General features: G+C 43.9%; 2 protein-coding genes across 9 annotated transcripts in view; both read right to left on the reverse strand.

Moving 5' to 3' along the window:
• Positions 1-6,707, reverse strand: part of mtmr12 (myotubularin related protein 12) — a 64,277-nt gene extending 57,570 nt beyond the window's left edge. The window contains exons 1-3 of the mRNA XM_082968741.1: positions 6,480-6,707; positions 384-441; positions 22-161 (exon numbers count right to left, since the gene is read on the reverse strand). Of these exons, the coding sequence (XP_082824867.1) occupies positions 22-161; positions 384-441; positions 6,480-6,551 (270 nt within the window). The 5' untranslated portion in view covers positions 6,552-6,707. The remainder of the gene's footprint in view (positions 1-21; positions 162-383; positions 442-6,479) is intronic.
• A 2,216-nt stretch (positions 6,708-8,923) lies between these two features.
• The window catches only part of LOC106585971 (zinc finger RNA-binding protein), a 51,380-nt gene continuing 32,803 nt past the window's right edge, over positions 8,924-27,500 (reverse strand). For all 8 annotated transcript variants that reach the window (XM_082968749.1, XM_082968746.1, XM_082968745.1 and 5 more), the window contains 8 exons: positions 25,117-25,337; positions 20,540-20,690; positions 19,969-20,131; positions 15,714-15,811; positions 14,630-14,725; positions 13,787-13,898; positions 13,512-13,609; positions 8,924-10,216 (listed from right to left, as the gene is read on the reverse strand). In XM_082968749.1, coding sequence (XP_082824875.1) covers positions 10,031-10,216; positions 13,512-13,609; positions 13,787-13,898; positions 14,630-14,725; positions 15,714-15,811; positions 19,969-20,131; positions 20,540-20,690; positions 25,117-25,337 — 1,125 coding nt within the window. In that variant the 3' untranslated portion in view covers positions 8,924-10,030. The remainder of the gene's footprint in view (positions 10,217-13,511; positions 13,610-13,786; positions 13,899-14,629; positions 14,726-15,713; positions 15,812-19,968; positions 20,132-20,539; positions 20,691-25,116; positions 25,338-27,500) is intronic.

The raw sequence follows: 27,500 nt of genomic DNA on the forward strand, positions 1-27,500 counted from the left end.
CACCGTGACGGCGGTCCTCACCATCTCCTCAGTGGGCGCCTCGTCGCTGACAAAGGACACTCTGAAGTTGGTGCAGAGCAGCGCCCCGAAGACGCCTCGCTGTGACAGGTCATCTTGAGTGTATTTCAACACTGTACTGGCACTGCAGAACACCACCTCACCTGGAGATGGTACACAGACAGACGACACAGACAGGAGACAGACGACACAGACAGGAGACAGACGACACAGACAGGAGACAGACGACACAGACAGGAGACAGACGACACAGACAGGAGACAGACGACAGGAAAGTTTTGAGCAAATCAACTTGATGCCAAATGTTTCAATCATGGAGGAAACTCCAGGTTCTGGAGAGAGGAGGAACTTTTCCCCAGATGCACCTGGTAACAAGTCTGGATGTTTCTCTTTTCTGGAGGGTTCCTTCTCCGACTTGATTTCCTGTGTGAAATGACGACAAAAACATTCACATTATCACTTTACTACCTCAATAACATTTACATTTTTTTTAATTTTTTTTTACATTTTAGTCATTTAGCAGACGCTCTTATCCAGAGCGACTTATAGTAGTGAATACATACATTTCATAAAAAAAATTATATATTTTTTTTTGTACTGGGAATCGAACCCACAACCCTGGCGTTGTACACACCATGCTGGCGTTGCAAACACCATGCTCTACCAACTGAGCCACAATGTTGAAATATAAGAAAACAAACTAAATCACTCATTCAAAAAGGACTTCCTGTAATGTATACAATTTACCAGGAGAATGAGAAAGCCAAAATGTGGTGACATGTTTTCATGTTATTTTCTCTTGACAACAAACAGGGTAGTCTGGTTTTGAAATTCCTTTTAGCTAGTTTCTGGTTCTGTGTAAAGCTGTGACCATATATAAGGCTCGTTGTAATGCTGTGACCATATATAAGGCTCGTTGTAATGCTGTGACCATATATAAGGCTCGTTGTAAAGCTGTGACCATATATACGGCTCATTGTAATGCTGTGACCATATATAAGGCTCGTTGTAAAGCTGTGACCATATATAAGGCTCGTTGTAAAGCTGTGACCATATATAAGGCTCGTTGTAAAGCTGTGACCATATATAAGGCTCGTTGTAAAGCTGTGACCATATATAAGGCTCGTTGTAAAGCTGTGACCATATATAAGGCTCGTTGTAAAGCTGTGACCATATATAAGGCTCGTTGTAATGCTGTGACCATATATAAGGCTCGTTGTAAAGCTGTGACCATATATAAGACTCGTTGTAAAGCTGTGACCATATATAAGGCTCGTTGTAAAGCTGTGACCATATATAAGGCTCGTTGTAAAGCTGTGACCATATATAAGGCTCGTTGTAAAGCTGTGACCATATATAAGGCTCGTTGTAAAGCTGTGACCATATATAAGGCTCGTTGTAAAGCTGTGACCATTTATAAGGCTCGTTGTAAACCTGTGACCATATATAAGGCTCGTTGTAAAGCTGTGACCATATATAAGGCTCGTTGTAATGCTGTGACCATAGATGAGGCTCATTTTAAAGCTATGGGCTTACTGGTTTCCTCATGCATCTGACACTTCTGGCCTCACAGAGGAAGTCAACTATTTATGTATTAGTAACTGCAGCCCTCTCGTTTCTATCTAAAGTCACAGCTAGGCGTAGCTAATGTGAGAGAGTCAAATATAGCCTTATATTCATTCAGAGATAACAACATACAGCTTGGAGAAAGTAGGCTATTCCTCTTTGTAGTAGAACAGAGTGCCATTTTAAAAATGTACATATGGATTGATTATTGGAATGTGTGTGAGATGGTAAAATGTAGCCCTGTAAATAATGAGAGAGAGAGAGACAGAGAGAGACAGAGAGAGACCAGAGAGAGACAGAGAGAGACAGAGAGAGAGAGCTACTATATCCAGATAATAGCTCTATATTCAGTTACATCCCTTTCATAGTAACATGTTTTTTTTTCCCCCGCCAACTTCACCATACCGCCAACTTTTGAGGAATAACAGTCTTGGGCTGTTTTTCATGGTTTGGGTTAGGTCCCAGTAAAAGGAAATCTCAAAACACTAACAGCATACAATGACATTCTAGACGATTCTGCACTTCCAACTTTGTGGCAACAGTTGTTTGGGGGAAAGCCCTTTCCTGTTTCAGCATGACAATGCCGCCATGCAAAAAGCGAGGTCCGTAAATAAAATGGTTTGTCGAGATCGGTGTGGAAGAATTTGACTGGCCTGCACAGAGCCCTGAGCTCAACCCCATCGAACACCTTTGTGATGAATTGGAACGTCGACTGCGAGCCAGGCCCAATCACCCAATATCAGTGCCCGACCTCACTATCGCTCTTGTGGCTGAATGGAAGCAAGTCCCCGCAGCAATGTTCCAACATCTAGTGGAAAGCCTTCCCAGAAGAGTGGAGGCTGTTATAGCAGCAAAGGGGGGGACCAACTCCATATTAATGCCTTCCCAGAAGAGTGGAGGCTGTTATAGCAGCAATGTTCCAACATCTAGTGGAAAGCCTTCCCAGAAGAGTGGAGGCTGTTATAGCAGCAAAGGGGGGGACCAACTCCATATTAATGCCTTCCCAGAAGAGTGGAGGCTGTTATAGCAGCAATGTTCCAACATCTAGTGGAAAGCCTTCCCAGAAGAGTGGAGGCTGTTATAGCAGCAAAGGGGGGGACCAACTCCATATTAATGCCTTCCCAGAAGAGTGGAGGCTGTTATAGCAGCAATGTTCCAACATCTAGTGGAAAGCCTTCCCAGAAGAGTGGAGGCTGTTATAGCAGCAAAGGGGGGACCAACTCCATATTAATGCCTTCCCAGAAGAGTGGAGGCTGTTATAGCAGCAAAGGGGGGACCAACTCCATATTAATGCCTTCCCAGAAGAGTGGAGGCTGTTATAGCAGCAAAGGGGGGACCAACTCCATATTAATGCCTTCCCAGAAGAGTGGAGGCTGTTATAGCAGCAAAGGGGGGACCAACTCCATATTAATGACTTCCCAGAAGAGTGGAGGCTGTTATAGCAGCAAAGGGGGGGGACCAACTCCATATTAATGCCCATGATTTTGGAAGGAGAGGTTGAGACGAGCAGGTGTCCACATACTTTTGGCAATGTAGTGGAATAAACATTGCCCAAAACACCTGTAAATACTATGTGAAAGCAGTATTAGAGAGAGGCCTACAACATCAAGGCAATAGGCGACTTGGGAGATAATCAACAGAATACGCTTGTAGTGTTTACAACATTTTACCTCGTGTTATCAAGCTGTGTGAGAGTGTGAATCAGCTTTTCGTCTGAACTTTGAACCCCCCCCCCATCATGTTGCTGGCTGCTCTTCATCATAATCAAAACGGTAGTTGGCGTAGCAGGCAGCACAGTAGCCTAGTTCACACTTCACACAGGGGCGGCAGAGTAGCCTAGTGGTTAGATCGTTGGGCCAGTAACCAGCAGGTAGCCTAGTGGTTAGAGCATGGGCCAGTAACCAGCAGGTAGCCTAGTGGTTAGAGCATTGGACTAGTAACCAGCAGGTAGCCTAGTGGTTAGAGCGTTGGACTAGTAACCAGCAGGTAGCCTAGTGGTTAGAGCGTTGGGACAGTAACCAGCAGGTAGCCTAGTGGTTAGAGCGTTGGGACAGTAACCAGCAGGTAGCCTAGTGGTTAGAGCGTTGGACCAGTAACCAGCAGTTAGCCTAGTGGTTAGAGCGTTGGACCAGTAACCACCAGTTAGCCTAGTGGTTAGAGCGTTGGGCCAGTAACCAGCAGGTAGCCTAGTGGTTAGAGCGTTGGGCCAGTAACCAGCAGGTAGCCTAGTGGTTAGAGCGTTGGGCCAGTAACCAGCAGGTAGCCTAGTGGTTAGAGCGTTGGACCAGTAACCAGCAGGTAGCCTAGTGGTTAGAGCGTTGGGCCAGTAACCAGCAGGTAGCCTAGTGGTTAGAGCGTTGGACCAGTAACCAGCAGGTAGCCTAGTGGTTAGAGCGTTGGACCAGTAACCAGCAGGTAGCCTAGTGGTTAGAGCGTTGGGCCAGTAACCAGCAGGTAGCCTAGTGGTTAGAGCGTTGGACCAGTAACCAGCAGGTAGCCTAGTGGTTAGAGCGTTGGACCAGTAACCAGCAGGTAGCCTAGTGGTTAGAGCATTGGGCCAGTAACCAGCAGGAAGCCTAGTGGTTAGAGCGTTGGACCAGTAACCAGCAGGTAGCCTAGTGGTTAGAGCATTGGGCCAGTAACCAGCAGGTAGCCTAGTGGTTAGAGCATTGGGGCAGTAACCAGCAGGTAGCCTAGTGGTTAGAGCATTGGGCCAGTAACCAGCAGGTAGCCTAGTGGTTAGAGCGTTGTGAACTGTGTGAAGACCATTTCTTCCTAACAAAGACTGAAATTAATTTGCCAGATTTGTACATAATTATGACATAACATTGAAGGTTGTACAGTGTAACAGGAACATTTAGACTTATGGATGCCATCCGTTAGATAAAATACAGAACGGTTCCGTATTTCACTGAAAGAATAAACGTTTTGTTTTTTTAAATGAACGTTTCCGGATTCGACCATTTTAATGACCTAAGGCTCGTATTTCTGTGTGTTTATTATATTATAATTAAGTCTATGATTTGATAGAGCAGTCTGACTGAGCGGTGGTAGGCAGCAGCAGCTCGTAAGCATTCATTCAAACAGCACTTTCGTGCGTTTTGCCAGCAGCTCTTCGCAATGCTCCAAGCATTGTGCTGTTTATGACTTCAAGCCTATGAACTCCCGAGATTAGGTTGGTGTAACCGATATGAAATGGCTAGCTAGTTAGCGGCGCTCTGAGACTTGGAGTAGTTGTTCCCCTTGCTCTGCATGGGTAACGCTGCTTCGAGGGTGGCTGTTGTCGATGTGTTCCTGGTTCGAGCCCAGGTAGGAGCGAGGAGAGGGACGGAAGCTATACTGTTACACTGGCAATACTAAAGTGCCTATAAGAACATCCAATAGTCAAAAGGTATATGAAATACAAATCGTATAGAGAGAAATAGTCCTATAATAACTACAACCTAAAACGTCTTACCTGGGAATATTGAAGACTCATGTTAAAAGGAACCACCAGCTTTCATATGTTCTCATGTTCTGAGCAAGGAACTTAAACGTTAGCTTTCTACCATGGCACATATTGCACTTTTACTTTCTTCTCCAACACTTTGTTTTTGCATTATTTAAACCAAATTGAACATGTTTCATTATTTATTTGAGGCTAAATTGATTTTATTGATGTATTATATTAAAGTTAAAATAAGTGTTCATTCAGTATTGTTGTAATTGTCATTATTACAAATAATGAACATTTGGCCGATTAATCGGTACCGGCTTTTTTTGGTACTCCAATAATCGGCATCGGCGTTGAAAAATCATAATCGGTCGACCTCTAGTTCAAACATTCACTAAATCACGTGAATAACCTGTGTATTACATTAAGGCCAGCTTCCTATAAACTAGGATGTCATTCAGAGGACACACAAGGAGTTACAAGATTGCCTTCTCTGCTTACCACATACCCACCTAAGTGTATTACGGAGCTGGGTTAATAAGTGTTTGGGAGTCAAACTGCAGACCATCAGCCATTACTGTGCCACACGAATATGGACTACTGGGTCCGTCATGTGATGTTCATAAAACGATGACTTCTTGACAGTGGGATAACAGTACGTTAAGGTTTCCTTCATGGGATTTTCGACTATTATTCATTGTAGCCAACACCTGTGTAGCGTTCTTGAATATAATAGATATTCTATCTTGCCCATGTTAATGCCCTATAAAACAAAATGATAGGTTGGCTTCTGCACTTTCTTCCCACGGAAGTTGTGCTGTTCCCATATGTCCACACTTCAAGATATGTTTCAGGATATAATGGTTCTATCGTCATTGCGATTCCCATACCGGATAAGATCTAATTTAGAATGATTTCAGATGGTGTTTACGGATACAGAAATAGCAACAGTATATTGCATGTTTGACATCTATATTTTCATAGTTTGACTGACTATTCCATACAGATTTGACAGGAGAAATGTTGAACTGTGTGGAAGAGTAGTCTCACAACAGGAGAAACAATGTTTTAAATGTTGAACTGTGTGGAAGAGTAGTCTCACAACAACAACACTGTTACAGTTGCCTGGGTGTCTGCTGCCAAAATATTACAGAGGGAAAAATAAAGCACGTTATCTTATAGTCATTCAAAACATGACAAGGCACACTACTCTCCGGAGAGAAACTCTGTTCCAGGATAAAACATTTATATCGGATAGAAATGCTGCTTTTCTAAAAACTGTGTCTATCGAGCGACAGTAACCATTACCCCGCCCCAATCATGTTAGCTAACCAGATAGCACTAATGCTAACTTGTCCTAAAGCAAATAAAAGGCTTTTTTAACTCTCTCTCTCATATCCAACATGCATAAATACGCTAATAAACCACAATTTAATGAAGAAAATCAAATAAATAAACTTACCTCCGGCGTCACATAAGAAACAAACGAAGGTTTGGCAGATTTCCCACCAGCGCTCCCTAAACTACTCAACATTTCTGTAACTTATAGCTAACAACTAGTCTATTTCAACTAGTCTATTTCTCAGCCCCTAAACCCAGGTGGAAACAGGGGACTGAAACAGAGGACTGAAACAGGAGACTGAAACAGGAGACTGAAACAGGAGACTGAAACAGGAGACTGAAACAGGAGATTAACCTGCGTTGACCAACCCGCCCATCGACCATTCACATTGGCTGAGAATATATATATTTATATATCATTATTTATTTATTGCCAAGGAGGCCAAAAAAAAAAAAGATTCTGGTGATTCTATTGGATATAAACGTCTGTCCATCTTGTATTTATGCCAAACTCCCATTCCTCATTTGGGACGGGCCGATACTGACAAAACGAGAGGATTTAATCCATCCCAAAATAATCTGTCAGTGAGACAATACCCTTTTTATTTTATATATATATATATATGTTTTCGTAAATGTTTAAGTCTGTTAGGAATGTACTGAAATAAAAAGTGGATGCGGTTTTGCATTCAGGAAACTTGAGAAAAACCCGACTTAGTTTTAGTTGCATGTTGGTCACAGGCGTATCGGCCCTCTCATTGGCTAGAATGATCCCACCTGATCTCACACTCCTTCAAAATCATTGAGGACATGGACTTCAGCGTTGAAGCGGGTCACTCGGTAATCTATATATATATATATATATATATATATATATATATATATAATAGATCATCTTTGATTTGAAAGACCCTGAAAATAGAAACCATCCACTTTTTGAATTATTGCTGAGCTGAGTACAGTACAAAAAGACACCTCACTGCTAGTGTTTCTGTAGTGGTCACAGATTGGTTATATTCTCATGTTGATTTTTAAACATTTATTTCATCTTGAGCTGTAATATTTTTTTTTTAATTTTTTTTTTTTAAACAAAACAAAATTAACATTTTGTTTCTTTGATGTGGCGGTCTAGTATGATTTCATGGTCTGTCAGCAGAGGAAACAGCCAATGGATATGGCATTGTGTGGTCTTCCTGTTTTGAAGGGATAAAAGTACGGTTCTTGTCTAACCTCACTCATCATATCCTGTTGGGACACTGTCAGTAAAACTGTCTTCTGCACAGAGGGAAATATCTCTCTGGTTCAAATGTTGTTTCATAAAGCCACTTGGGACTTTTATATACAGCTGAACATGAAGTGTGGAAAAGTGCTGAGGTGGTATCGCCACACATTGGATGTATATCCTTGGAAATAGGGAGCACAGACCCAAACAACAAACCCCACTTAGTCCAGAAGTCCTTCATTCAGGAAATGTCTTTATTCTGCCCATGGTAAAGTGGAGGTACTAAGACAGACAGAGAGAGATAGATAAACAGGCACAGAGCGAGCACAAAAGGCTGACTGACGGGCAGCGCACGAGAAAGACAGACCGAGAAGGGAGGAGAGAGTCAGACAGAGACAGGCCAAGAGAGAACTTTTGTTTATCCATTTCACTTGCTTTGGCAATGTAAACATATGTTTCCCATGCCAATAAAACCCCTTAGAGAGCAATACAGAGACAGAGACAGAGAGAGACAGACAGACAGACAGACAGAGAGAGACAGACAGACACAGAGAGAGACAGACAGACAGACAGAGACACAGAGACACAGAGAGAGAGAGACACAGAGAGAGAGACAGAGAGAGACAGAGACAGAGAGGCAGAGAGAGACAGAGGCAGAGAGACAGAGAGACAGAGAGCGGGAGAGACAGAGAGACCGAGAGAGGCAGACAGAGAGACAGACAGAGAGAGGGAGACAGATACATAGAGACCGAGAGAGGGGGAGACAGATACATAGAGACCGAGAGAGGGGGAGACAGAGAGAGGGAGAGAGGGAGAGAGAGAGAAAGAGACACAGAGGCAGACAGAGAGACATTAAGGGATCTACATTTAAACAACAAACAACGTTACACTTGTCTTTTTTACTCCAAATCGGTTTTTCATTTTCTATACATTATTGAAATGAACTATATGTACGCGGCATTAAACCAAGATTTGGGGAAAGCCAATAAATGTCCCATTATAATCTGTTAAACCAAAATGTTAAAAGCCATAATACAAATAACAAAATCTGAAAACACAGCCGTGAGTTCTTCCAAACTAAAACACACTTTTTTGATCTATTGCAAGATTATCATAGGTATATTTTCATATATATATATATATATATATATATATATATATATATATAATATATATATATATATATATATATATATATATATATATATATATATATATATATATATATATATATATATATATATATATATAAGAGAGAGCTACGTTCAAAACAACAAATTAGGAATCAGTGTTTTCCTCAGAAACGTATTACAACACCACCACAGTTAATAATAAGGGGCCTGTGTTAAAACACTAGAACACATTTGCAGTCTGGCCTTAACAAAAAAAAAATGGGACAAGACCATAGCTTTTATGCTACTTTTAACAAGCATCATGACACTTAAAAAGATCATATTCAAAATTACAGTTTATAGGAAAATAAAACATTACTGGCAGAATGATCGAATTATGGTGTTTCATAAATGGCTATTTAAACTTACTTAAAAAACAGCCAACACTGAATGTAATGCAACTATAAATAGCATGCATGTTAGCCATTAACATTTACTGTGATGTTCCTGATCTATCAACAACTGGAACCAACAAAAAAAAAAACAGATCACTCTTAAGTTCACGTTTTTTCGTAACTCGACAAGACTGGAAAAATCTGTTAACCCCAAAATAACAAAAAAGACGGGACGATAAAAAGTCCCCCCCCCCCCCCCCCAAAAAAAAGGAGAAGGTTGGGCTACGAAAACCCTGTTATCGTGGTAACTTCTACTGAAGAAGAAGAAGAGGGGGTAAAAATAAAAATAGAGGGGTAAAAGTAGAATCAGCAAGGAAGGAGGAAGTTTATCAGGTCTTAATTGAACCACAGGTCGTATCAAATCGCTACCAAAAACAGAAACATCGTGGACAAACTGGGTACTGGCAGTCGGCCTATTCAGTCAAGACTGGGTCATATTCATTTGGCACCAAAACGGAACTGACAAGAAATGCTCATTTTCTTTAACCCTCTTTTCTTCCCCTTCATTTTTTGTTTGTTGTTGTTGCAAAAATGGTTAAAAACATTTTCTGTTACGTGCCCAAATGAATAACAACCCCGATTTACTCTTACATGGACCAGGCCGATGTTGGTCTTGAGCATTTACACAAACCCACCTGTAGGTGGCAGATGTACACAGGGCTTGTTCCAGGGCAGACTACATTGCAGTGCAGGCATCAACCAATGGTTGTGGTTAGCTCTCATCTTAAACAAAAAAAACACACATCCAGGCGTCATGAGATCCTTCAGGTGACTGCAATGTAGTCAAGCCTGAAACGTCACCCCACACACACACACACACACACAACTTTAAATGAACAGGGGTGGAGGCGGTGGAGGGGGAGGAGTGGGACGACGAAAGGTCCTAGTAGTTACTGTCGAAATCCTTCTTGTCCTTCTTCCCTTCGCCCTCGAATCCGTCCGTTCCGTCGCTGTTGTCGCGACGACGCTTACGGTTGTTGCGGACGTTGAAGCGGGGGTTCATCTGAGGCAGTGGGTCCATGCCCAGCACCTTGTGGATCTGACGGAATGCCAGCAGCCGCAGAGCAAACTGGACAGAAACAGAGTAGGAGACATTATTATAGTAAACGTACAGCGTTAACTACATACAACACCTTTATATTTATAGTGTACATCAAGAAATAAAATATATATATATAAAAAAAAAGGTAGGTATGGTGGCAAATACCTTCCTTCATCATATATTAAACTTTACTATTTATATATGGCCAGTACCTTAGATGTTTGTTCAGTTATACCATTAAATGTAAAAACGCAACAATTTCAAAGATTTTACTGAGTTACAGTTCATATAAAGGAAATCAGTCAATTGAAATAAATTCATTAGTGCCTAATCTATGGATTTCACATGACTGGGATTACAGATATTCATCTGTTGGTCACAGATACCTTTAAAAACAAGTTAAGGGTGTGGATCAGAAAACCAGTCAGTATCTGGTGTGACCATTTGCCTCACGCAGCGCGACACATCTCCTTCACATAGAGTTGATAAGGCTGTTGATTGTGGCCTGTGGAATGTTGTTCCACTCCTCCTTCAATGGCTGTGTGAAGTTTCTGGATATTGGTGGGAACTGGAACAGGCTGTCGATCCAGAGCATCCCAAACATGCTCAATGGATGACATGTCTGGTGAGTATGCAGGCCATGGAAGAACTGGGACATTTTCAGCTTCCAGGAATTGTGTCCAGATCCTTGCGACATGGGGCCCATATCATAACCCCACCTCCACCATGGGGCCCATACCATAACCCCACCTCCACCATGGGGCCCATACCATAACCCCACCATGGGGCCCATACCATAACCCCACCATGGGGCCCATACCATAACCCCACCTCCACCATGGGGCCCTCTGTTCACAACGTTGACATCAGCAAACCACTCCCCCACACGACGCCATACACGCCATCTACCATCTGCCCGGTACAGTTGAAACCAGGATTCATCCGTGAAGAGCAGACATCTCCCAGAGTGCCAGTGTTCATCGTGTTAAAGCATTCGCCCACTGAAGTCCGGTTACGACGCCGAACTGCAGTCAGGTCAAGACCCTGGTGAGGACGACGAGCACGCAGATGAGCTTCCCTGAGACGGTTTCTGACAGTTTGTGCAGAAATTCTTCAGCTGTGCAAACCCACAGCATCATCAGCTGTCTGGGTGGCTGGTCTCAGACGAGCCAGCAGGGGAAGAAGTTGGATGTGGAGGTCCTGGGTTGGCGTGGTTACATGTGATCTGTGATTGTGAGGCCAGTTGGACGAAAATACAAAATTCTCTAAAACGATGTTGGAGGCGGCTTACGGTAGAGAAATTAATGTTAAAATTTTCCGTCAACAGCTCTGGTGGACAGTCCTGCAGTCAGAATGCCAATTGCACAATCCCTCAAAATGTTGAGACATCTGTGGCATTGTGTTGTGTGACAAAATTGCAAATTTTAGAGTGGTCTTTTGTCCCCAGCACAAGGCACACCTGTGTAATGATCATGCTGTTTAATCAGCTTCTTGATATGCCACACCTGTCAGGTGGATGGATTATCTTGGCAAAGGAGAAATGATCACTAACAGGGATGTAAACAAATTTGTGCACAACATTTGAGAGAAATAAGCTTTTTGTACAAATGGAATATTTCTGGGATATTTTATTTCAGCTCATGAAACATGAGACCACCACTTTATATGTTGTCTTTATATTTTTATTCAATTTATTTAATACATTATATTTACAGTACCAGTCAACAGTTTGGATACACCGACTCATTCAAGGGTTTTTCTTTATTTTTACTATTTTCTACATTGTAGAATAATCGTGAAGTAATCAAAACTATGAAATTACACATATGGAATCATGTCGTAACCAAAAAAGTGTTAAACAAATCAAAATATATTTTATATTTGAGATTCTTGAAAGTAGCCACCCTTTGCCTTGATGACAGCTTTGCACACTCTTGGCATTCTCTCAACCAGCTTCACGAGGTAGTCACCTGGAATGCATTTCAATTAACAGGTGTTAAAAGTTAATTTGTGGAATTTCTTTCCTTCTTAATGCGTTTGTGCCAATCAGTTGTGTTGTGACAAGGTAGGGGTGGTGTACAGGAGATAGCCCTATTTGGTAAAAGACCAGGTCCATATTCTGGCAAGAACAGCTCAAACAAGCAAAGAGAAACGACAGTCCATCATTACTTTAAGACATGAAGGTCAGTCAATCAATGTGGAACATTTCAACAACTTTGAAAGTTTCTTCAAGTGCAGTCGCAAAAACCATCAAGCGCTATGATGAAACTGGCTCTCATGAGGACCGCCACAGGAAAGGAAGACCCAGAGTTACCTCTGCTGCAGAGGATAAATTCATTAGAGTTACCAGCCTCAGAAATTGTAGCCCAAATAGATGCTTCAGAGAGTTCAAGTAACTGACACATCTCAACATCAACTGTTCAGAGGAGACTGTGTGAATCAGGGCTTCATGGTCAAATTGCTGCAAAGAAACCACTACTAAAGGACACCAATAAGAAGAAGAGACTTGCTTGGGCCAAGAAACACGAGCAATGGACATTAGACCGGTGGAAATCTGTCCTTTGGTCTGATGAGTCCAAATTGGAGATTTTTGATTCCAACCGCCGTGTCTTTGTGAGACACAGAGTAGGTGAACGGATGATCTCCGCATGTGTGGTTCCCACAGTGAAGCATGGAGGAGGTGGTGTGATGGTGCTTTGCTGGTGACACTGTCTGTGATTTGTTTAGAATTCAAGGCATACTTAACCAGCATGGCTACCACAGCATTCTGCAGCGATACGCCATCCCATCTGGTTTGGGCTTAGTGGGACTATCATTTGTTTTTCAACAGGACAATGACCCAAAACACCTCCAGGCTGTGGAAGGGATATTTGGCCAAGAAGGAGAGTGATGGAGTGCTGCATCATATGACCTGGCCTCCACAATCACCTGACCTCAACCAAATTGAGATAGTTTGGGATTAGTTGTAACCACAGAGTGAAGGAAAAGCAGCCAATAAGTGCTCAGCATATGTAGGAACTCCTTCAAGACTGTTGGAAAAGCATTCCAGGTGAAGCTGGTTGAGAGAATGTCAAGACCGTGCAAAGCTGTCCTCAAGGCAAAGGGTGGATACTTTGAAGAATCTAAAATATATATTTTTGATTTGTTTAACACTTTTTGTGGTTACTACATGATTCCACCTGTGTCATTTCATAGTGTTGATGTCTTCACTATTATTCTACAATGTAGAAAATAGTAAAAAAAATAGAGAAAAACCCTTGAATGAGTCGCTGTGTCCAACCTTGTGACTGGTGCTGTATAATATACATGTGTCTGTCAGTACCTGGGCACTTGATGTGATGTCCTCTCTGTGCTGCTCTTCCATGGCTGTTAGGGTATCGGTGGGGTTCTTCTCACACGGGTCGACCAATCCCGGGCCACCTAGGGAGGACAGACCAACACCTATCAGCACTCTGCTAATGCCAACACACCATTAAACCCCTAACTACGCAAAAGTCTGTCACCATCGTCCCAAAAAAAAAAAGAAATTGGCTCCCAATGACGATATGCGAAATAGTCTGCTATGAAGAGTAAAAATTATAATTTGTTAAGACTAACCGGGGAGCAGAATCCCAGAGGAAATACATTCAAACACTCGTCTCAGTGCATCGCCTGGGCTCAGGGGGCCAGAGGCACTGTTAAGCACCTTCTCTACCAGCAGCTCCATGGCCTGGGGAACGAGAGGGGGGGGAGATGGAGGAGCAGAGGTGGGGGTGGAGGAGCAGAGGGGGGGGGGGGGTGGAGGAGCAGACATTTAAACTCCTCATTGAGTGAATCTAAAGAAGTATTTTGGATCTTTCCTTGCCACCTACTAACAACATCTACTGTCCCACTGAGCTGCAGGTCCCAACTTAACAACATCTACTGTTTGACACTTGCATGAACCTAAAGGGATAGTTCAGGATTTTGTCAATGAAGCCCTTTTATGTACTTCCCCAGAATCAGATGAACTGGTGGATGATACCAGTTATGCGAGGCCAATGCTAACTAGCGTTAGCGCAAAGACGAAGTCTACAGGAACAGCGAACGTGCTAACTGTTCCCAACAACTTCCAGTCATTGCTCGAACGCTAGACTCATCCTTCAAACTGAACAAATAGACATAAAATACATTTAAAAAAAAAATGGTATCAACAAGTCCATCCAACTCTGGGGAAGTCGATAAAAGGCTTCGATGCTAATATCCCCAACTATCCCTTTAATTTACCTATATGGTCGGTTTCCCCAGACACAGATTATGCTTCGTCCGGGACTAGAAACAATTCTCAATGGACTGGGCTTCATCTGTGTCTAATAAACCGGCCCATTTAAAAAAGGTCCAATACTTTTCTAACAACATAAAAAAAAAAAAAAACACTCATGAGACAGTTGTCGACTCTTGCGTTAGCCTGATAAAACTCACCCAGCAGGGGAAGGCAGACCACGTGGGGACTCTCTGACAGAGGTCACGCAGGATACGAATAACAATCACACAGGATTGGAGTCCGTTCGCCCTAGCCTTGTGGAGCAATAACACGTTTAGTTTTAGCGATAACAGACGGAATGCAGACAACATGGACTATTACAACAGGTCTGTCATTGAGGGCCAAACACTACTGTACACAATGGAAGCTTGTGATAAGGTTGATTGAAGACTCAATTAATTAATTAATTGTACGTAATTGGTTGGAATCAGCTGCCATTTCCAGGAGTATTTCACCTCGTTGTTACATTAGTAAAAACAAAAAATAGAAAAAAAAAGAGAGCTCACAGTTTGCAAGATGAAACAAGAAAACGTTTCAAATTTCCTCGTCATCTTATAAACCCTGACTTCTCAGGTCGATCCAGTGTTTGACAGAAGCGTAAGGTACAGCGTTTGTGTTTGTAAAGAAGATTAAGGTTAGGGACTGTGAGAGGGGAGGGAATCTGCTTTGCCTGTGCGTTAGCTGTTTCTGCCATTTGCAGTGACACAGCGAAACCAAAATCAGATGTCCCGTTTCTCTCAATCCCTATTCTTCTTATTAAAATAAAATACAAAACAAAAATAAAAAAAATCACAAGATACTAAATGCTCAACATGGAAGCTCTTATCAGATCTTATGCAAAGATATCTCTGCAGCCTTATGGAATCATGTTTTAACACTGACAATATAGTCTGGTATGGACAGGGGGGGGGGGGGGAATAAAAAAATCATACAAGGATGCCAGTTTTTTGTTGTTGAAAATTATAAAAAAAATCATTAACATACTAAGGTTCAACAATAAATATCAGAAATAAAGATTGAATATTCAATCTGGTTACATTTTTATTTTATTTTTATTCATTACATGTCTGGCATCATTGAATTTCTCTTTTTCAATCAATAATTAAACTGTTTTTTTTTGGAGGGGGGGGGAAAGAGTGTTAAATTCATTATTAAATTCCTTCATTTAAAAACAAAATTCAAAACAAAAAAAAGGTGCATCTCATAAGGCTACAATAAGAAAGTAAAATGATGTGTCCCAACCTGAAACCACTTAGCGTGGCGCAGAGCCGCTAGAGCGTCAAGGCATTTTAGCCTGTCCAAGACGTCCTCTGGGTCTCGCGTCAAGCCCCAGGTTACATCTAAAAACGGATGAGTCGAATTGTCAAAATGGTGGTCGGTTGAGGTGTTGAGGAGGAAGAGGAGGAGGAGGAGGAGGAGGAACGGGTGTTTGACCAGGTAGAGCAAGACTCATTAACAAGAAGATACAAACACATTGCCACACATACCAAGATTAAGGTTTCAAAGTAAGGAACCAGGAAGTGAACTAGATCAAGTCTGATTGGTTTATTTGGCAGAATTCAAACCAATGCGCAACCTGACATCATCGGAGACGTAGTGTCATGTACGTAAGGTTAGGTTTACGTTGGTGCGAGGTTATTCGGTAGAAGGGAAGGTGAATTACAGGACTGGCGTAAAAATGCTAAACCAAATCTCGGAGAGAATAGAAGCAGGATGTGTGATGGGAACATCCACAGCGTCAACAGCCTGCTCATTAATCCAACTCAGCAAAGGCTGACCTACCGTAAATTCCGGACTATAAGCCGCAACTTTTTTCCCAGGCTTTGAACCTCGCGGCTTAAACAATGACGCGGCTAATATATGGATTTTTCCCGCTTTCAAAATTGTGTTTCTCCCCAAAAAAAACACATTCTGTGACGTGCTCAGTTTTTTGGCGGCATGAAGCTTTCATTAGACCAATGAAATTGCCGAACGGGTTAAGGTCAAACAACTTTTTTGTTTACTGTTTAGATTTAAATCGAGCGCTCTCAAACTTCCCATCATTCTGATTACGGTAGTCATTTTGTCACCCTCATCATGGCAAAGACACGGAAAAATGCATATGATGCAGCTTTCAAGTTGAAGGCGATTGATCTGGCTGTTGGAAAAGGAAATAGAGCTGCTGCACGGGAGCTTGGTCTTAATGAGTCGATGATAAGACGTTGGAAACAGCAGCGTGAGGAATTGACTCAGTGCAAAAAGACAACTAAAGCTTACTGCTAATTTTTTATTTTTTGTTACAAGCCGTGTTTCGTTAAAGCCTGTGTAAAAGTTCATTTGTTTCAATGTACCGGTAGGCACCTGCGGCTTATAGACATGTGCGGCTTATTTATGTTCAAAATAATATATATTTTTTTAAATTCAGTGGGTGCGGCTTATAGTGCGCTCAATAGTCCGGAAATTACGGTAATAGCTACTGTAAAATGGTACCAACAGTTAGTCATTTCATCATCTAGTCAAATAACTGAACTGTACGTAGTCCTATTGTTATCATGCACTGAAACGTTTTAAGCCTTAAACAGAGAAGTTTAAATCTAAAAAAAACGGTGAGATATAATGTTAGCTTGTTCAAGTAAGCAATGTCACGCCAATCATTTGTCACTTTCAGTCTTAATCTTCTGAGATGATACTGAACGGATAATCTAGGGGGGGATTACAATGGGTCATTAGCGCGCCTTAGTCCGGGGGCCCCTGGCGCGCCTTAGTCCGGGGGCCCCTGGCGCGCCTTAGTCCGGGGGCCCCTGGCGCGCCTTAGTCCGGGGGCCCCTGGCGCGCCTTAGTCCGGGGGCCCCTGGCGCGCCTTAGTCCGGGGGCCCCTGGCGCGCCTTAGTCCGGGGGCCCCTGGTAACTAATAACAGATACAAAGGAGAGAGGTCCTGTCAGAACAGGAGTGTGAACTGAGCTGATTTTCTAACAGTGGCATGGCAATGATAGGTGTGGCAAAGTGTTTGGGTGGTGGGGGGGGGGGGAACCTTGGTCAAAAATCCTTCCAGAGGAGCTGGTTGGCTGGGGGGGGGGGGGGGGGGGCCTGAGGTTTGAACCCTCCCACATACCGAAGATGTATTTTTTTTGAAAGATAAAACATTTTTTTTTTTAAAGAACAGAGGGCTTTGGACTGGACTGGTAAAGAAAACTACAAATTATGTTGTAGCAGAAAAACTACAAACATGGAAGCTCCCAGCAGCAAAGAGAAAGGTTAGATCGAACATCGTTGCATGCATAACTGGCTGGATTAAAGTCAGTAGGTTGGGCATGAAACCAACAAACAGATAATAAAAATCACACTAACTGAATACTGCTCTGCTGTACTCGGGTCCAACCATAGTCTGCCAAAGCCTTCATCTCTGGCCTACTGAAGTCTACTGCAGGCTGGCCACACAAGAGTCCCCATTTTGCACCTTTATGCTGAAGAGTGTACTTGCCCACTTTCTGAAACTGGATTTAACAAAATGGTATATGGATACCCTCTCTAGGAAACACTAATCCTATGCTTTCAAATCCATTGACAGAAGTGTGCAAGTGCACACTTCTGGAATAGGGTGAGAATATATATATATTTTTTTTGGGGGTGGGGGGGGGCACAACAAAAAAACATAACATAAGAGGCGTGCTAGATAGATACAGGAGTTCAGCAACACTCACTCCCACCCCTCCATTGTCAACGAATGCAGAGAATAGATCACGTGATGAAAAGGGCTTTCACGTCATCTCATTTTGTTGTTGGTTTGTTAACAGCATGATTAGCTACAACAACAAAAAAGGGACAGATCAGTCTGTGCATAGGCTTCTGTGTGGAGGGGGACACCAGTTCACTCAGGGACCATGTAAGAACAGATCACCTCCTCGCGACCCAGACCAACGTAACATTTGTTTCCTGTGGGGGATGTGGTGAACCCATTTCTTGTGTCTCTGTGCTCGCCAGTGTTCTAGAACTGCTCGCCAGTGTTCTAGAACTGCTCGCCAGCGTTCTAGAACTGCTCGCCAGCGTTCTAGAACTGTGTGTGTGTTCTGTAACCCTGTTCTTTCTGTTCTTTTCATAGGGGCCAAATCCTAACCTGACAAACGCCCGCTCAACTCAAACTTCCGCTAAAAATCTCTCCAGTGACATCAATCTATGGACGATTTGTGCAGAGCTCTGAGTTGTGTGCAGGTTTCATAAGTCAGGATTCGGTGCGTCGCCGCTCCCCTTCCCAATGGGTCTTTCATTTATTTTGAATATCTGTAGAGAATAACGTTTCTGTGATATATGTAGTTCTGATCTAAGAGTGTTTTGATCTAAGAGTGCTAAAGATTGACCCCGGTATGGGAGGGTTTATCGTAGTGCTTGCGACGGTGCAACAAACCCCCTGGAACACAGGAAACAAAAATTAAATCTTACCTGGGAACTAAAAACTAGTCTGAAAAAATGCAAACACTGTCCATGCTTTGTTTTTGTAGGGGACAGCTTTACAAGACGCACTGTAGGAGAGTTCCAGATAGAGCAAGAGCTACACTGGTGGCACGAGGAACTGTTAAGACTTCACCTGGACTGCTGAGCTCTAACCATGACTACAAAGTCAAGTTTCTACAAATGCTTTTTCCAATGATGAACCTTTTGGTATATCATTCAGGTTGGTTTTAAGATACAAAAAAAATTACTAATTAAAAAAAGATGGCTTCTCTGCCTTCAAAAACAGGTCTCTTAGACAAATTGAATAGATCCAAAACGTTAAGTTCTTTGCATACTGTTCCCTTTATACACGGTTTATGATATTCCCGTGAGTTAAAACTACAGAATAGACTATACAGTACTTCTCTAATCCCAAAGTTTATTGGACCTTGAATTCCTAATCCTAAAAAGGACTTTTTTTGAAAGCACACTAAGTAAGAGCACTGTTTTATGATGACCAATCCAGCTTCTTATAGCATGACAGAGCTCAAGCGCTTCATTGGTTGAAGTTGAAAATTATAACTATATAAAAAAAAAAAAAAAATGACAAGAAAACTATGAGAAAACACTCAACAGGTCAAATTCTGAACTTTAGTGCCCGGGGCATACAGCTGGACTTCTCTCAGAACAAAAAAATCAAAAATGGTGCCACCAGGGTAGGTCTCCTCAGATAAAAATGGATCTTACAAGGTGCATTCGTTCAGGTACTGGGGTGAGCGGCGATGTCACTTTAAGAACCATTGGAGAAACAGGACCATTGAAATAGCCCAGAAATGTGCAAACTCCACCCTGAACAAACTAATGCACCCATAGCTAGGTGACAGAGAGAGACAGAGACAGAGAGAGAGACAGAGAGAGAGACAGAGAGAGAGAGAGACAGAGAGAGAGAGACAGAGAGAGAGAGACAGAGAGAGAGAGACAGAGAGAGAGACAGAGAGAGACAGAGACAGAGACAGAGAGACAGAGAGAGAGAGAGAGAGAGAGAGACAGAGAGAGAGAAGGAAGGAGAGGGGGCGATGTCTTTCCAACCTCCGTCCCGTGGCGGGGGTGTGGCTGGGGTCTCCTCCTCCTCTCGGATGCTGGGGGACGTCAGGGTGACCGTGACTGTCATTTTGGGGTCTGCTCCAGAGGTTAGGATGATGGAACAGTCCTCGACGGAACCCTTCACCTCGTACTTCTCTGGGGTCACCACCTGGAGTGGAGAGAGAGAGAGGTAAGTGTGCAGGTATCGTTGGGGGGGTGTGTGTGTGTGTATATATATATCGTTGGGGTGTGTGTCTCGTTGGGGTGTGTGTGTGTATATCGTTGGTGTGTGTGTGTGTGTGTGTATATATATCGTTGGTGTGTGTGTGTGTATATATATATATATCGTTGGTGTGTGTGTGTGTGTGTGTATATATATATCGTTGGTGTGTGTGTGTGTATATATATATATCGTTGGTGTGTGTGTGTGTGTATATATATATCGTTGGTGTGTGTGTGTGTGTATATATATATCGTTGGTGTGTGTGTGTGTGTATATATATATCGTTGGTGTGTGTGTGTGTGTATATATATATCGTTGGTGTGTGTGTGTGTGTGTGTGTGTGTGTGTGCGTACCACCAGCTGTTTGGGAAGGTGCTCCACTATGCGGCTCAGCAGGTTCTTGGTGGGTTTCTCTGAGCAGAGCAGGACCAGGTTAACGTTGTTGTCTCCACAGAGCAGCAGTCCTTTAGCCAGCACCCCCACCCTCATCACGCCCTTCAGAGCTCTACAGGAAACAGAGCAGCAGTCCTTTAGCCAGCACCCGCACCCTCATCACGCCCTTCAGAGCTCTACAGGAAACAGAGCAGCAGTCCTTTAGCCAGCACCCCCACCCGCATCACGCCCTTCAGAGCTCTACAGGAAACAGAGCAGCAGTCCTTTAGCCAGCACCCCCACCCTCATCACGCCCTTCAGAGCTCTACAGGAAACAGAGCAGCAGTCCTTTAGCCAGCACCCCCACCCGCATCACGCCCTTCAGAGCTCTACAGGAAACAGAGCAGCAGTCCTTTAGCCAGCACCCCCACCCTCATCACGCCCTTCAGAGCTCTACAGGAAACAGAGCAGCAGTCCTTTAGCCAGCACCCCCACCCTCATCACGCCCTTCAGAGCTCTACAGGAAACAGAGCAGCAGTCCTTTAGCCAGCACCCCCACCCTCATCACGCCCTTCAGAGCTCTACAGGAAACAGAGCAGCAGTCCTTTAGCCAGCACCCCCACCCGCATCACGCCCTTCAGAGCTCTACAGGAAACAGAGCAGCAGTCCTTTAGCCAGCACCCCCACCCTCATCACGCCCTTCAGAGCTCTACAGGAAGGAGGGAGGCCTTCATTAGGTATCTAACGTTAGGAAACAGACTGCCCCCACCCTCATCACGCCCTTCAGAGCTCTACAGGAAGGAGATGTTCATTAGGTATCTAACGTTAGGAAACAGACTGCCCCCACCCTCATCACGCCCTTCAGAGCTCTACAGGAAGGAGGGAGGCCTTCATTAGGTATCTAACGTTAGGAAACAGACTGCCCCCACCCTCATCACGCCCTTCAGAGCTCTACAGGAAGGAGATGTTCATTAGGTATCTAACGTTAGGAAACAGACTGCCCCCACCCCTCATCACGCCCTTCAGAGCTCTACAGGAAGGAGATGTTCATTAGGTATCTAACGTTAGGAAACAGACTGCCCCCACCCTCATCACGCCCTTCAGAGCTCTACAGGAAGGAGATGTTCATTAGGTATCTAACGTTAGGAAACAGACTGCCCCCACCCTCATCACGCTCTTCAGAGCTCTACAGGAAGGAGATGTTCATTAGGTATCTAACGTTAGGAAACAGACTGCCCCCACCCTCATCACGCCCTTCAGAGCTCTACAGGAAGGAGATGTTCATTAGGTATCTAACGTTAGGAAACAGACTGCCCCCACCCTCATCACGCCCTTCAGAGCTCTACAGGAAGGAGATGTTCATTAGGTATCTAACGTTAGGAAACAGACTGCCCCCACCCTCATCACGCCCTTCAGAGCTCTACAGGAAGGAGATGTTCATTAGGTATCTAACGTTAGGAAACAGACTGCCCCCACCCTCATCACGCCCTTCAGAGCGCTACAGGAGGGAGATGTTCATTAGGTATCTAACGTTAGGAAACAGACTGCCCCCACCCTCATCACGCCCTTCAGAGCTCTACAGGAAGGAGATGTTCATTAGGTATCTAACGTTAGGAAACAGACTGCCCCCACCCCTCATCACGCCCTTCAGAGCTCTACAGGAAGGAGATGTTCATTAGGTATCTAACGTTAGGAAACAGACTGCCCCCACCCTCATCACGCCCTTCAGAGCTCTACAGGAAGGAGATGTTCATTAGGTATCTAACGTTAGGAAACAGACTGCCCCCACCCCTCATCACGCCCTTCAGAGCTCTACAGGAAGGAGATGTTCATTAGGTATCTAACGTTAGGAAACAGACTGCCCCCACCCTCATCACGCCCTTCAGAGCTCTACAGGAAGGAGATGTTCATTAGGTATCTAACGTTAGGAAACAGACTGCCCCCACCCTCATCACGCCCTTCAGAGCTCTACAGGAAGGAGATGTTCATTAGGTATCTAACGTTAGGAAACAGACTGCCCCCACCCTCATCACGCCCTTCAGAGCTCTACAGGAAGGAGATGTTCATTAGGTATCTAACGTTAGGAAACAGACTGCCCCCACCCTCATCACGCCCTTCAGAGCTCTACAGGAAGGAGATGTTCATTAGGTATCTAACGTTAGGAAACAGACTGCCCCCACCCCTCATCACTCCCTTCAGAGCTCTACAGGAAGGAGATGTTCATTAGGTATCTAACGTTAGGAAACAGACTGCCCCCACCCTCATCACGCCCTTCAGAGCTCTACAGGAAGGAGATGTTCATTAGGTATCTAACGTTAGGAAACAGACTGCCCCCACCCCTCATCACGCCCTTCAGAGCTCTACAGGAAGGAGATGTTCATTAGGTATCTAACGTTAGGAAACAGACTGCCCCCACCCCTCATCACGCCCTTCAGAGCTCTACAGGAAGGAGATGTTCATTAGGTATCTAACGTTAGGAAACAGACTGCCCCCACCCTCATCACGCCCTTCAGAGCTCTACAGGAAGGAGATGTTCATTAGGTATCTAACGTTAGGAAACAGACTGCCCCCACCCTCATCACGCCCTTCAGAGCTCTACAGGAGGGAGATGTTCATTAGGTATCTAACGTTAGGAAACAGACTGCCCCCACCCTCATCACGCCCTTCAGAGCTCTACAGGAAGGAGATGTTCATTAGGTATCTAACGTTAGGAAACAGACTGCCCCCACCCTCATCACGCCCTTCAGAGCTCTACAGGAAGGAGATGTTCATTAGGTATCTAACGTTAGGAAACAGACTGCCCCCACCCTCATCACGCCCTTCAGAGCTCTACAGGAAGGAGATGTTCATTAGGTATCTAACGTTAGGAAACAGACTGCCCCCACCCTCATCACGCCCTTCAGAGCTCTACAGGAAGGAGATGTTCATTAGGTATCTAACGTTAGGAAACAGACTGCCCCCACCCCTCATCACGCCCTTCAGAGCTCTACAGGAAGGAGATGTTCATTAGGTATCTAACGTTAGGAAACAGACTGCCCCCACCCTCATCACGCCCTTCAGAGCTCTACAGGAAGGATATGTTCATTAGGTATCTAACGTTAGGAAACAGACTGCCCCCACCCCTCATCACGCCCTTCAGAGCTCTACAGGAAGGAGATGTTCATTAGGTATCTAACGTTAGGAAACAGACTGCCCCCACCCTCATCACGCCCTTCAGAGCTCTACAGGAAGGAGATGTTCATTAGGTATCTAACGTTAGGAAACAGACTGCCCCCACCCTCATCACGCCCTTCAGAGCTCTACAGGAAGGAGATGTTCATTAGGTATCTAACGTTAGGAAACAGACTGCCCCCACCCTCATCACGCCCTTCAGAGCTCTACAGGAAGGAGATGTTCATTAGGTATCTAACGTTAGGAAACAGACTGCCCCCACCCTCATCACGCCCTTCAGAGCTCTACAGGAAGGAGATGTTCATTAGGTATCTAACGTTAGGAAACAGACTGCCCCCACCCTCATCACGCCCTTCAGAGCTCTACAGGAGGGAGATGTTCATTAGGTATCTAACGTTAGGAAACAGACTGCCCCCACCCTCATCACGCCCTTCAGAGCTCTACAGGAAGGAGATGTTCATTAGGTATCTAACGTTAGGAAACAGACTGCCCCCACCCCTCATCACGCCCTTCAGAGCTCTACAGGAAGGAGATGTTCATTAGGTATCTAACGTTAGGAAACAGACTGCCCCCACCCTCATCACGCCCTTCAGAGCTCTACAGGAAGGAGATGTTCATTAGGTATCTAACGTTAGGAAACAGACTGCCCCCACCCTCATCACGCCCTTCAGAGCTCTACAGGAAGGAGATGTTCATTAGGTATCTAACGTTAGGAAACAGACTGCCCCCACCCCTCATCACGCCCTTCAGAGCTCTACAGGAAGGAGATGTTCATTAGGTATCTAACGTTAGGAAACAGACTGCCCCCACCCTCATCACGCCCTTCAGAGCTCTACAGGAAGGAGATGTTCATTAGGTATCTAACGTTAGGAAACAGACTGCCCCCACCCTCATCACGCCCTTCAGAGCTCTACAGGAAGGAGATGTTCATTAGGTATCTAACGTTAGGAAACAGACTGCCCCCACCCTCATCACGCCCTTCAGAGCTCTACAGGAAGGAGATGTTCATTAGGTATCTAACGTTAGGAAACAGACTGCCCCCACCCTCATCACGCCCTTCAGAGCTCTACAGGAAGGAGATGTTCATTAGGTATCTAACGTTAGGAAACAGACTGCCCCCACCCTCATCACGCCCTTCAGAGCTCTACAGGAAGGAGATGTTCATTAGGTATCTAACGTTAGGAAACAGACTGCCCCCACCCTCATCACGCCCTTCAGAGCTCTACAGGAAGGAGATGTTCATTAGGTATCTAACGTTAGGAAACAGACTGCCCCCACCCCTCATCACGCCCTTCAGAGCTCTACAGGAAGGAGATGTTCATTAGGTATCTAACGTTAGGAAACAGACTGCCCCCACCCCTCATCACGCCCTTCAGAGCTCTCCTCACCGGTCTTGGGGAATCTTGGGAACCTCTTTTGTATCCTTGTCGTCTCCAGTTGTCTCCTTGGTCTTGTCCTGGTCGATGATGATGTCCGAGACCAGTTTGAGGGCTCTCTCTGTGACGGAGACGATCTTCTGGATAGCCTGCAGCTCGTCCTCAGAGGGGTAGATGGTGGCGTGCTTAGTCATCACGTAACGGTCGTCTGAGGAGTCCGGCCGACGGGGAGGCTGCGAGGTAAAGCGCAAAACGAAAAGGTCTCAATGCCACAGCAATGGGAGGGATTTGAAATGATTTTAAATAATGGATTAGAAATGATAAAATCATTTCTAATCCATGGTGCTTACCATATAGGTCACTGAAATCTAAGGCAGTAGCTACAGTATGTGTTGTGGAAAATCCTGTGTTTTACAGTTTAAAAGAATTCTCTCTTTGTTATGTACTAGTGGGTTTTATCTTCTTGTAACCTGATAAACTTGTATTTGTGTGACTTAAGTCATAAGACTGGGCGTGTAGCTAAGATCCGTTTAGGTGCGACCGCAGTATGTGAGACATCACGTGAGTTTACTATCTGCAGGAAGTCAGCTGTGTGGAACCTCGCAGGAAGGAGCAGTGTGAACTGACAAAATAAAATAAAAAAACGCAGTTATACGGTCGAGTCTTCTTAATATGCACAGACAAACCAATCGCCTTTCATAAAACTATGTTTCCACCCGTTTCCACACATCTGCTAAAATGCCACATATAGAAAAAGCACAACTTCTTGGCTAAAAGCAGAGACCCGACTATGTTTGTTAACCTGTTGGGGCTAGGGGGCAGTATTTTCACGGCTGGATAAAAAACGTACCCGATTTAATCTGGTTACTACTCCTGCCCAGTAACTAGAATATGCATATAATTATTGGCTTTGGATAGAAAATACCCTAAAGTTTCTAAAACTGTTTGAATGGTGTCTGTGAGTATAACAGAACTCAAATGGCAGGTCAAAACCTGAGAGATTCCTTTACAGGAAGTGGCCTGTCTGACCATTTCTTGAACTTCTTTGCCATCTCATTCAATTACAAAGGATCTCTGCTCTAACGTGACACTTCCCACGTCGTCCATAGGCTCTCAGAGCCCGGGAAAAAACAGAATGTCGTCATCCCAGCCCCAGGCTGAAACACATTATCGCCTTTCTCAAGTGGCCGATCAAGGGACTGTGGGCTTAGGCGCGTGCCCTGGCCGCCCCCGTCTTTGTGATTTTTCCTCTGTTTGCTGAAAAGGAGATTCCCTGTCGGAATATTATCGCTTTTTTACGAGATAAATGGCATAAAAATTGATTTTAAACAGCGGTTGACATGCTTCGAAGTACGGTAATGGAATATTTAGAATTTTTTTGTCACGAATTGCGCCATGCGCGCGACCCTGATTTACCATTTCGGATAGTGTCTGGGACGCACGAACAAAACGCCGCTATTCGGATATAACGATGGATTATTTTGGACCAAACCAACATTTGTTATTGAAGTAGCAGTCCTGGGAGTGCATTCTGACGAAGACAACAAAAGGTAATCAAACTTTTATAATAGTAAATCTGATATTGGTGAGTGCTAAACTTGCCGGGTGTCTAAATAGCGAGCCCGTGATGGCTGGACTATGTACTTAGAATATTGCAAAATGTGCTTTCACCAAAAAGCTATTTTAAAATCGGACATATCGAGTGCATAGAGGAGTTCTGTATCTATAATTCTTAAAATAATTGTTATGCTTTTTGTGAACGTTTATCGTGAGTAATTTAGTAAATTGTTAGTAAATTCCCCGGAAGTTTGCGGCGGGTATGCTAGTTCTGAACGTCACATGCTAATGTAAAAAGCTGTTTTTTTTATACAAATATGAACTTGATTGAACAAAACATGCATGTATTGTATAACATAATGTCCTAGGGTTGTCATCTGATGAAGATCATCAAAAGGTGAGTGCTGCATTTAGCTGTCTTCTGGGTTTTTGTGACATTATATGCTAGCTTGAAAAATGGGTGTCTGATTATTTCTGGCTTGGTACTCTGCTAACATAATCTAATGTTTTGCTTTCGTTGTAAAGCCTTTTTGAAAATCGGACAGTGTGGTTAGATAAAGGAGAGTCTTGTCTTTAAAACGCTGTGAAATAGTCATATGTTTGAAAAATTGAAGTTTTTGTATTTTTGAGGAATTTGTAATTCGCGCCACGCCCATCATTGGATATTGGAGCAGGTGTTCCGCTAGCGGAACGTCTAGATGTAAGAGGTGTTTAGCTATCGAACTCTGAAACATTCTTGGCAGTGGTTTAATTCCTTCATTTTTGTAAATATTAAAAAGTCGTTGTAAGAGGAATCTACAGTCTCTCTCTCTTCCTGTAGAAATTGCTACCACAATTTG

This window comes from Salmo salar, chromosome 24, assembly GCF_965601325.2.
Source record: "Salmo salar chromosome 24, fSalSal1, whole genome shotgun sequence".
In the NCBI taxonomy this organism is placed as follows: Eukaryota; Metazoa; Chordata; class Actinopteri; order Salmoniformes; family Salmonidae; genus Salmo; species Salmo salar.